Source organism: Oryza sativa, chromosome 12 (genome assembly GCF_034140825.1).
Source record: "Oryza sativa Japonica Group chromosome 12, ASM3414082v1".
Classification (NCBI taxonomy): Eukaryota; Viridiplantae; Streptophyta; class Magnoliopsida; order Poales; family Poaceae; genus Oryza; species Oryza sativa.
The window spans coordinates 23323460-23335726 of record NC_089046.1 but is presented as its reverse complement, the minus strand read 5'-3'; the positions used below and the strand labels follow the sequence as shown (position 1 = coordinate 23335726).

At 38.4% G+C, this 12267-nt stretch overlaps 2 protein-coding genes across 3 annotated transcripts; both read right to left on the bottom strand.

Moving 5' to 3' along the window:
* Window positions 1-4760: 4760 nt before the first annotated feature.
* LOC4352497 (uncharacterized) lies at window positions 4761-6457 on the bottom strand. The gene is made up of 2 exons (XM_015763285.3): window positions 6194-6457; window positions 4761-5139 (listed from the first exon to the last, which is right to left on the bottom strand). Exons 1-2 carry the CDS (start codon window positions 6342-6344, stop codon window positions 5042-5044), a joined length of 249 nt encoding a protein of 82 aa, XP_015618771.1. The 5' UTR covers window positions 6345-6457; the 3' UTR covers window positions 4761-5041.
* A 1330-nt stretch (window positions 6458-7787) lies between these two features.
* On the bottom strand, window positions 7788-12267 carry LOC4352496 (calmodulin-binding protein 60 A). Of its 2 annotated transcripts, none has more exons than XM_015763397.3 (12): window positions 11931-12267; window positions 11771-11819; window positions 11030-11067; window positions 10629-10710; window positions 10492-10541; window positions 9840-10306; window positions 9532-9695; window positions 9239-9445; window positions 8977-9133; window positions 8722-8829; window positions 8453-8526; window positions 7788-8323 (listed from the first exon to the last, which is right to left on the bottom strand). In XM_015763397.3, exons 1-12 carry the CDS (start codon window positions 12128-12130, stop codon window positions 8126-8128), a joined length of 1794 nt encoding a protein of 597 aa, XP_015618883.1. In that variant the 5' UTR covers window positions 12131-12267; the 3' UTR covers window positions 7788-8125. The 2 variants fall into 2 exon arrangements, with proteins under 2 accessions (XP_015618883.1, XP_015618884.1); XM_015763398.3 differs by having other exon boundaries at window positions 8722-8820.

Genomic DNA, 12267 nt, shown 5'->3' with positions numbered 1-12267 from the left:
AGATCAAACTTTAAAATCTTTTATTATGAATAATTTTTAAATATGATGACTACATGTATGTACTTTAAAAATTACTTTAATAAAATCATATATTTATTAAACTTTTATACATATTATAATAAAAATAATGATCAAAGTTTTTTTTTTTGAGACTATGCCCTTATCTAAAACAACAAGTATTATCAACCCGGAGGGAGTAATTAACTATACGCTAATAATTTTCTCGTTGTGCATGCACTAACATCGACCCTCTCCGTCTAATAAAAAACCAATATATAGTACTAACACATTATAGTACTATGAATATGGACATACAAGATGTGTCACATCCGATTCTAAGATTCGGTTCTTATAGGACGGAGGGAGCATGTTAAACATCATGGGTTTGGTTCTAGCCATCTATGTTAAATTCTAGACTTGACACGGATACTCGTAATTACGAGTAATTATTCTTTCAGTGGTAGGCGATGTACCCGTCAACAACGAGACGCTTGCGGTGTGTTCGCTAATCTCAAGGTATTCTCTTCGTCTCATAAAAAATCAAACTAGTATATGATATTGTCCATATTCATAGTATTAGGATGGAGTATCAACATCAAGTATTAAAATTGTTTTTTATGAGACGGAGAGAGTATGCCGGCTAAGTATTTCAGATATGCTTATAGGGATAAGCTGTTTGTGTGTGTTCACAATCATAAGGATAAGTGTACACGTCGTGCACGCTTTGCGTTTGTACTACCTTGCTTAAAAGAACACCACCAGAGTGCGTTATCTTCGTGGAAAATCACATTTTAGGACAACTTTAAACATTAATTAATAGTACTATTAGTAAACTACTGCTCATAAATTTGTCTGATTTGTCACTAGTACTACTTTAGTCGCTAAGCTCGGGTACTCAGCTCAGTCGTGTAACCGCCACAACGCTACACTACAGTACGATGAGACCAAACCGCGTGATCCTCCGGTATATTCAAGAATCAATGCAAGATCTCCTTTTTGGATTTAAAACAATTGAAATCAACAACTTGACTTTGGCATATTTAATGAACCTTGACCAATTTAATACAAATACAAGTACTTCTCATATTATAAAACGTTTTGACATCTTCATCCCTCGTGTATGCATGAATTTGGTAATATATATATATATATATATATATATATATATATATATATATATATATCTATATATATATATAACGCATATATGAAGTCATACATAAATATATTCAAAACTCAAAACATTTTGTAATATAAAACAAATGTATTAGCATATTATTCACTCTTTCTCGGCAAAAAAAAGACGTATTTGTTTTAGTAGGATAAAAAAACTTTGACAACACTTACTTTGTTATGATATAATTTTTGTGACACGGGATTGTTGTTGTTAGATTCACATTCAAAAGTATGTGTATCACCTACTCTTTCCATCCCACAAAACTTTATTTCTACTAATTCTTTGACAAAAAAAAATAGTAGTGGAAAAATTACTATGACGCATCTTATTAATTAATACTCCTGGTTATATTTCCTAGGCACTAATTATATACACGTCTTAGGCTGTGTTTGCAACCCCTTCTTCCCAACCCCACTCTCTAGTTTTCCGCGCGCACGCTTCTCAAATGGTTAAACGGTGTGTTTTTTTAAAAAAGTTTCTATATGAAAGTTGTTAATTTAAAAAAATCATACTAATCCATTTTTTTAAAAAAATAGCTAATTCTTAATTAATCACGCACTAATGGACCACTCCGTTTTCCGTGCGAAGAGTAAAAGTTGCCATCTGGGGCATGCGAACACAGCCTTAGCCTGATTGGTTATACCACTATAAATTAAGTCTTTGTGGGACTATTTTGAAACTAAAAATAAGTCCTCATGAGCATACGGTATATTAATGAAAATTTTATCGTCTGTTCAAATTCGTAGTATTAAAAAATATCACATCTAATTTTTTATATTTTGGGACGAAGGGACTCAGTCTTATCTTTCTCAACAGGAACTAATCAAGTAATCATCTTCAGTTCTGCATGCATGCGAACAGTTAATCACGAGTTGCCGCCAGTCTGCCACTGTCGTCCACACTATTTCAACATGTCTTGGTTTTGATTTCTTGATTAGTCTAGCTAGCCAGTTTTGCATAGCTTCATTGATAACTACACGTGGAATCTATTTGGTAACTATCTATATCCTAAAAATATATTTCCTCCATCTTATATTAAGTTAATCTAATATATGATATGATATATCCTAATACTTTAAATCTTTTTAACACTATCTAAATTCGTAGTAGTATTATATCAGTCCTGTACCAGATTAACTTAATATAGGATGGAGGGAGGAGCAAGCTAATATTAAATGAGACTCATCCTTATACTGTGTATTTGGACAAAGGATCGAGATAAATCCCATTTCATATTAGGTTATTATATTTTGAGATGGAGGTAGTACAGTATATCCGAAATTCAGCTGCATCGAACCTTTTTATTTTGCATTAAATTGCATCAAGGATACAAACCATAGGTGGTTACTTTTGACAAGTCACCACCGTGATGCTGTCATAGAAAGTAGGAATGTTTGCTATTTTCAGGGAAGATAGCAGTAGGCAACATGCACCAACCACAAATCAAGCTACAATTGTCACAACAATTGTCACCATCATTATTTGTCACATCAAGACAAGATCATTGAAACTAATCACACTGTCACACGCACTACTGGCGTGTAGAGTAGTAGTACTATACTACGATTATTCCTGGGGAAGCCGCGTGGTTTTCATCAAGTCATTCCCCTCTCCCCCTCTTGATAAGCCAGTAAGACATCCACTTCGACGACTTGACTCTGCAATGGTCATTAATCAATCCTGTCAAATTATAGTTTAATACTAAGATCCTCTACAACATGATGCTATCTCATCCAATTCTGCAGTGGCAAATGCTCAGGCTGCAATTCCATACTAGATGACAAAATTTTCTTACAAGCATATACTCCCTCCGTCGAAAAAAAAAAGTCAAACCCTGTATTTCCGTGTCCAACTTTGACTGTCCATCTTATATGAAATTTTTTTATAATTCGTATTTTCATTATTGTTAGATAATAAAACATGATTAACATTTTATGCGTGACTTGTCTTTTTTTTTCATAATTTTTTTAAATAAGACGGACGGTCAAATGTTGGGCACGGAAACTAAGGTTTGTCTTTTTTTTTTGGACGGAGAGAGTATGTTTGAGGACGCAGGTTTCTTTAGATGGATGTACACAAACACAAAGCTATGGAACGATGAACAGGAATGTTCAGAGATATGGACAAAGGGGGAAATCGAATCTTTTGGGCGACCTTGTCCAATCTAATATGCTACTTGATGATAGTTTATTTAATCATCAGAAAAGCATGCAAAAGGTTGACAACGAGTTGCTACTACACTCTAATATGCTCTTAGCTTGATTTCTGTTTTTTTTTCAGAAATCTAATTAATATATCTTAATTGGTTTATCAGTTCCCCTGATATCTATTCCTACCCTTCCAAAATAAGATCATTTTTACCCTTTCTTATTTGTCCTAAAATAAATTTATCTTTTAGCAATTATTACATTGGTGTTTATGAAAGTAGAAGACATGTGCATTGGAAGTAGAAAAAATATAGGACAATTGCATTATGATTTGATGAAGTGGAGATATTCTTCTCTCTTTTTTTTAAATTGGTATGTGTGGAATGGGTGAAAAATAAACTTATTTTTGAACGGGGATAATATCTAGTTAGATGAGTCTTTACTAATTTTAGCTACACCCTACTTATGTTGCATCAAAAGTCGAAAGCTCGAAAACCATAGGGTGTTTTGAATGCCCCTATCATGTTTGCCATAGAAAAACAAGAACACATTACCTTAAAAAGAAATCAAAACAAGGACATGGGACTATGGAAACTAATCACAATGTCAGAAGTACTGGTGCTGTAAGCGTGTGCACCTGACGAGTAACGAGGACTATTTCTGGGGAATCCGCGTGGTTTTCATCGAAGTATCAAACCATTCACCTTTTCCCCTCTTGATATGCCAGTAAGCCACGACTTGATTCTGTAGTGATGATTAATCAACCCCGTCGAATTGTAGTTTAATGCCGACATGGGAAGAGTTCAGAATCATTCTTCTCTAATTTGGATCTCCCTAACCATAGGCACGCTTGTGTCAGCTTCTTGTTGTCACTGCTTCTTTTCCAGCAGAGAAAGAACAGCAAATCTTCAGACTGCAATTCTGTAGATGACAATATTTTCCTTCTGGGTTTTTCAGATGGATGTGCATTTGTTTCTTTCTTTCTTTTTTGTTTAAATCCACCACATTTCAATTGATGGGGAAGATTGCATATCAACACAACTCCATGGAGTTGGAGGCAGTTGTCCTATCCATAGCAACGCTAATTAAATTGGTAATGGTTAGTATTCAGTCATCTGCAAAAACTATAAACAGCACAGTTCAGAGATAGGGGCAAGTAGAAAAAAATTAAATCTTTTGGGCGACGGGAAGAAAACTTTGCAATTTTAGACACTGAATAAACAGGCATGCCACACGGCCTACATTGGGTTGTAGACAAAGCACCATGCATCCAGATTGAGCTTGAATCAACCAGCTCACTGCAACGGAAGTTGTATGCCTTCCCTGCAACGGATAAATTCATCTCACCTTGTGACAAAATTGCATCTCCGCAGTACAACAATCTCATGTCACAAACACACAGAAGATATAGCCATCCACAAAAACAGACGCATGAATATCTCAAGTCAAGGTAATTGGCTCTAGAATCGTCATTTGAGACAAATAAATCAGGTGTTTGTCTTTGTCAATCATCTCCTTGTAGAATAGTGCGGAATGTAAAGAGAGCTAGCTGCATTTGACAAAATTTCATGTGACGTATTACATTCAACCCATGTTTCCTACAACTGAAAGATGAGAATCGAGATGGTCTGCTTATTTCACAACAGGATCGAATTCTCAGATTATCATAGCTGTGTCGGCCTGAGGTTTTGCAAATCTGAGTTAGGGGATTACTGTTTCACTCTTTTGGCGAAGATGCCTGTCCAGAAGAAAGCCTCTCCGACCTCGCCTTGTTAGCTCTTTCCATGTAATCTTGGTGCGACTGATGCTTTGCCCCTGCAGTAGATGGAACAAATTGCATAATCAGTTGGTATTCATGTATCAAAAAGAGTATTCTAAAAATTTCATCATTTGTGGGTTACAGTCAACAAAAATCAACATTCATTCTCAACCAGAAACCAAAACATGCCTGCCCAGCCTAAAAGCACAGATCTAACTCATATCTAATTTTATGTTAAACACTTTGGTCACCCTGAAAATGTAGAGATGCGTATTACGAATAGCTAAGAGTTTAGTACCATCACACCACTCAAAAAAAAAAGGCAAGATCAAGTAGCTGTCCTTATATCAGTTATAAAAACTTCAAAATGAACACGGACACCTCAAATTGCTGATTGATCATCAAAACTTAACAGTAAAAGAAAGAGAGGGCATGAAACTGCGAGATGATAAGCAATGGTGATGGCAGTGACAGTGTCATGTGCACAATGTACATGGAACTAGCTGGATAGCTCCAAGGGTATTGTGCAAGGGATCATTATCATTAATACTCCCTCCGTCCCAAAAATATAAGAATCTAGGATTGGATGGGATATTTTCTAGTAGTACGAATCTCTTCGTACTGACGGTGACAATCTGAGAACATTGTGACAACAAGAGAGAGGAAGATCTCAAAACAACGAAATAACAAATGCTTAGTCTAGTAGCGCTGGTACTGAAGCAAAATAGCCTGTCACAAGTTGCAGTACCAGCCTGATTTGGTGAGATTACCAAGTTATTACGCTTACAATGCCTGCATTTTCCCAAAATTCGGCACGCAAGGGAAACTCCTAAATCTTCATAGCAATTCATATACGCCCCCAAGCAATCCCAAATTTCAAACCCGTTTCATTTCACGGGTCTCAAAAAACATACCAGATGCCATTATCACCACAGTATTGTACAATAAACTCTTGTGCGAAAAATCCCTTCGCTCCTAGAACCTAGTAACATCGTAGTTCCACACTACTGAGTTCATCATCAGCAACATGAACTGGTTCTCTGAACGGCTTGGGGGGTCAAATCAGTTCATGATGAGGGGAGGAAGAGAGAAAGCGATCATGCGGAATACCTCGGGTCATGAGGTACCAGGGGACGCCGAAGATGGCGGCGAAGATGGCGATGCCGGCGACGACGTGCTTCTTCTCGCCGCTGTACAGGTAGTGCTCCACCCGCGCGCGGAACCCTCCTCCTCCTCCGCTGGTGGCCTCGCCTCCTCCCATCGCTCGCCTGTTTGTTCGTGCTGCTGCGGGTTTGCCTTTGCTGTGGCGTGCCGGCGACCGCCTTCCGCCGCCGCCGACGCCGGTGAGCTAGGGTTTGTTTGGTGTTGGTCGTCGTGGGCCGGAGTGGATGATGGGCCCACTAATAAGCGATCACGAATTTAGCAAATGGGCCCTGGTTGGGTCGCTGCTGTTTGGTACTAGGCGATAAGAAATTTTGCAAATCGACCCCTGCTTCCCTATCTTCTCCTCTTGCCGTCCTCCGCGCTCTTCCATTTAGGGCTATAAAAAAAGCTCGAGACTCACAAGCTGCTTAAGCTCGACTCGTTCTAGGCTCGATTCGAGCTCGGCTCAAGCTCCAAACGAGCCGAGCCCGAGCCTGTCCCAAAGCTCGCGAGCTTTGTCGAGCCGAGCTCGAGCTTCTAACAAGCCTAGTAATATATAATTTTTTTGTTGCTATTTAATAAATTAGTAGATCAAATATGTTACTTGTATGCCTTGTATTAGCATCATATATTTATTTTATTCTTTTTCCTCTTCTACTAATATGATAAACCATAAATTAATTGTTTTTTAAAAATTATCCTTTGAAATATACACTGTTCTAATTAAAAATCGAGCTCGGCGGTCGATTGATTCCCCTGCTCTTGTGTGATCTTCTCTCTAATCCTCATCTAATTGCTCCCAATCCTGCATTCCCCCGGTCTACGGTTTCTCAAGATTTCAAGTAGCCGGAGTTTGTAATTGTTCGTAAAATGCTCACAGGTAACCATCAATCAACCCATGTTAAAATCTGAAGTTCAGCGAAAGGGCCTGTAGCCTAGTGGTTACAAGAGCCTTAGTAGCACCTGAGGTCCTGGGTTTGACTCCCTATGGGAGCAAATTTTCTAGGTTTTAACGGCTTTGTGATTTCAGTGGTAGGTGCTCAAAAAAAATTCTAAAGTTAAATTTTTTTTATCTGAAAAGCACAGGAGAACCACATCTCATTTCATTAAGAAGAAAGCAAATATTTACAAAACACTTCTCAAAAAGTAAAATCTCGACCAAAAACTGAAGTTTAATTTGGCATTAAAGAGTTCAAAATCATATATATATATATATATATATATATATATATATATATACATATATATATATATATATATATATACATATATATATATATATATATATATACATATATATATATATATATATATATATATATATATATATATATACATATATATATATATATATATACATATACATATATATATACATATATACATATATATATATATATATATATACATATATATATATATATATATCTTGCTGTTTAATACATTTTTTTTGCCTCCATAAATCTTATAACAAGATCAAAAGACAAGGGTCTAATTAAAGTATTATAACCCAGAATACATGGACCCTTGATGTTGCATTGTAGCGTGAAGATCCAATAAATGTAAAGAATCTAGACCATGTTTCCATATACAAATGAGCTCCCTAATCAGGGAAAAGAAATAAATACATCACAGATCATTTCTTTTTCTTTCTTTTGGCCAGCAGACATACCACCTGCATTGTTACAGACTTACAGTTACACATTACAAACACACCGTAGATCACTAATGATCTGCAGATGAATAAGATAGCCACAACCTAAATCAGAATTGCACACTGCAAATCTGTACACTACACTGACGAGACAACTGAGTACATAGCTGTGCAGCAACCTGATAACTGCATTGCCTTTTTTTTTTCTTTTTTTGGCATAGAAGAACTGCACTGTCAATTTGTTACTAACAGTTGTTATTGTGGTCTGATCCTGGAAATGGTAACCTGCTAGGCTCCTCCCCGTGTTGAGCACGCGATTGCGGCGCCGCCACCCATGGCGATGTAGCAGGAGGCATGCTTTCATGGAGTTGATGAACTTGGTGTTGAGCAGAACTCGATTCCTCTGAGGTGCCACCCAATACAATCCTCTCAAAGCTCGGCCACTGCAAAATGAATGCCGAGTCATGAACCATACTATGTAAAAATTACTGCAAGCACTGAGCTGTACACAGCATCCTGACAGTAATGAAAATAAAAATAAACAGAGCTGAATTGCTGTGGGTTTCACTAACGTCGATTGTATCAGAAGAGCTCATCAGCCTTTGGAGATCTTGTTGCCAATCAGGAAATGGCGTTGGTGCTTGATCTGCAAAAATTTGGAGTTTTAGATGTCATCGTATCAAAATGATTGATGCAGAATGCATGCACGAAGGAAAAGATAAGAGCTAAAGGGGTAGAGGGACTCGTTTGGGTATTTCTTAATGTTTAGCTCAAAGTTGAAAGGAAATTCACATATCCAAGCAAAACCCTACCAAAGGAAAATTGTGGAATCAGTAAGTACCTGGATAATCATGTGTGCTCACATCATTAGGATTAGAGGTGCTGCAGTCGCAGATTGCATTCGAGTAAAACGCCACACCATTGCACAAGTTTTCAGCTCCTATAGTTCCTTGAAATAAGAAATTCCGGCATCAATTGTGTGTGGTGAGGAAGACAAGAGCATTCAAAGAGAGTATCGTGTAGTGTGCACCATATGCGTCGAAGACCAAAAAATAACCAGGTATCCAGTAGACTAGTACAGCAAGTCTTTACTAACCTTGATTTGGCATCTGATGATCAGAACGATTTGATGGGCCTGCAGCAGCTGCTGAAGTTGGACTGATCGGTTCAGGAATGTTGTTTTTCATTACAAAATCGGATGGAATGTCATCCAATTTAGCATGTGCACGGTCTTTCAGTTTATTCACTTTTGTCTGCGTGACAACAACATATTTGTTTCTTATCGATTGGCTGATAAAGGAAACACAAATGAACATAGGATCATATGCTGCCAGAAAGATGTTGAGTTCAGCATGTACCTTTTGGGCTGGATCAAAATTTTCATATATGACATAATCACCACCAAATTTTGCTCCAACAATTTGATGCACACCGTTGAAGAAAAGTGTCGCATTTTCTTCTTCACTTTGATACGCTTTCAGCTCATGCTGGTCTCTGAGACAGCACTCCCTGGCATGCCCAACCATTTTATCCCATGAGTTCGTCTTCTTCTTCATCTGGAGAACCTGCATAGCAACAAATGGATGGATGTCATGAATCATGATGACAATAGTACGACAGCTGCAAACAAAATGTATGGAACATGTTTTACTTCTTCACGGAGCTTCTTGGCGTTCGTGTTCAAAGCCTTCAAGAAGTCATGCACTGTGAAGATTTTAGCCTTCTGAAGCCTCTTGTGGTAAGTCCCATCTTTGCAGATTTCCTCCAAGCGAAACACTTCATCGTCCAGCATTGGAGGATGCCTCTTCTCATTTGCTGCAAAAGACAAGACAAATGTGTCCTGGTAAAGAAAAAGCTGATTTGTTTTTAAGATAATGGATGCCATTCCGGCCTCTACACTCCACATGAGTGTCCACTGCTAAGAAACAGCTGCCTGAAAAAATGGAAAAAAAAAAGCACCTTCATTTCTGCGATCCAACACGGTAACTGGCTTCATGACAGCTTCCTGAACTCGGACACCGGTGTTTTCGCTCTTGCATACTCTTGCTCCCAAAATGAACATCCGACTGCGGGTCCTGGATGATCCTTCCTTGAAACGGATCTTGCCCAAGCGGTTTTCCCCCTTTTTCAACCAAACACCACAATCACCGCCCAACACGAATCCTTGCCCATTCCGACCTTGCACAATGTGATTGTTGAACTGCTCTTCAGTCCAGCTCACCCGACCATCGTTGGAGAAATCACCGCGGAGAACTACGATTTCGACTTTCACCTTGGAAAGTGGGCCATCTGTAATCATGTTGTCACCTTCAAAGATACCTATTCTGATAGCCTCGTTGCTTTCAGCTGTGATGTTCTTTTCGGTGTAAACAGGAGTCTTCAGATTATCCAGGAAACGCAGTTGAACATTTGTGTTTGGCTCCAGTCTGAAGAAAAGCATGGAGGACAATATGATAAAGCTCAGAATGTAGTGTTAGTAAATTGATATAGTACACTATGGAAAAGAGAACTTGACAACTGGCCAAATGGATAATTAATATCTAACATTTCACGATGAGAACAAAAAAGGACGAAAGAATCTATGAATGATGTGCACTTGTGAATCTTTTACCCTGGGTGTTGATCAGCATGACGATTGGAATGCAGATGCTTCAATTGTTTCTGTCAGTGTGAGAAAAAAAAAAGTACAAGGTTATCAAATGAGGATGAAACATGTAAAACACTGATTTAGAGGACTATGGAACTAACCACTTCATGACTGATATCCTCCATCCGCTCCTGCATGTTTTCCATCCGCTCCAGCATGTTTTCCTGTATATTTTCCAATTTTCTGATAACCAAAAAAAAATCATTTTTCATTAAACTATGACATGCAGAACTTCCATATTTTCATGAGAAAAATAAAAACTACTCATGCTAGTTATTAAAGCACATCAGTCGTGGAGCCAGGAAGATTTTTGAGCCAAGGCAAATTTCCATATAACTAGTATTTACTACAGAAATTTCATCATCGATTTACTCATCAATATTAAAATTTAATGGAGTTTTCGCCGGCGAGCCCGGGCGGTGGCTCCGCCCCTGAAGCATATTGATACGGAGTAGAAGAGAAATAAAATGGTAAAATAACAATATAACTATCACACACTTACTTGATAATAACACCCTGAGCATTGTGAAGCCTCTGAACCTATGAAAGCACAAGAACGTAAATTTAGCCACAGCCATGAAACAAGAAGGAAACAGGAAGAAGAAACATTGTAGGCTGTAGGAAGAAAAGAAATACCCAATATCAAACTATCAAAGTACAATGAGTTTATGCCATTTTTGCTGAACCAAATACCATACCAAAACAAACTTATGACTGTCAGTTAAATCAGTAAGATAAAATGAGTTTCATATACATCACAAACAGATATGCACCTGCCCGACTTTCAGAACAACATGTTAATTATTACTCCCTCCGTTTCTAAATATTTGACACCGTTAACTTTTTAGCACATGTTTGACCGTTCGTCTTATTCAAAAACTTTTGTGAAATATATAATACTATATATATATATATATATAAGTATATTTAACAATGAATCAAATGATAGGAAAAAAATTAATAATTACACAATTTTTTTGAATAAGATGAACGGTCAAATATGTTTAAAAAAGTCAACGGCGTCAAATAATTAGAAACGGAGTGATACTAGATTGGGAATCAGTACTGAAGATGGAATATGCTACCTTTACGACTATCAAATCAAACAAGTATATGCAAAAGGAAAGGGGCTAAAATCATTGGAGGAAGAAAGATAAAGATTTGCACTTTTGCAGAGAACAAAACGACTGTATAATTTTTTGCAGGGGGGCAAAATCATTGATCCGTTTATCCATTTGCTCACCATACGGCCAATCTGAGAGATGCTCTCCACGACCGTGACCCTCTCGCTCCTGCACACACAAACACAAAGAACAAAACAATAAAAATAAAAATTAGAGAGATGGGATGGGATGGGATGGGGATTAGCAAGGACACGATGGATGGAGGCAGCAGGAACGCACATTCGCAGCAGGAAGAGCAGCACGAGCACGATCTTGCGCAGCATCCTCGTCGCCGGCGACGCCAGCGCCGCCGTCCCCACACCGACGGCCGCCACGGCGGCGGCGGCGGCGACTGGGACCGTCACCCGCAGGCGCTTCTCCGACCCCCTGCGCTCCAGCAGCAGCAGCTCCCTCTTCTTCGGCGCCATTAATTCCTCCATTCCCCTCCCCTCTCTCTCTCTCTCTCGTTCTTGGACTCCTCTCTCTCTCGTGTTCTTGGATTGCGCGCTCTCTCTCTCTTTCTTGGATTGCTGCGCTCAGCTCGGCTTTATAGGTTGGTGGGCGAGCTGAGCTCGAC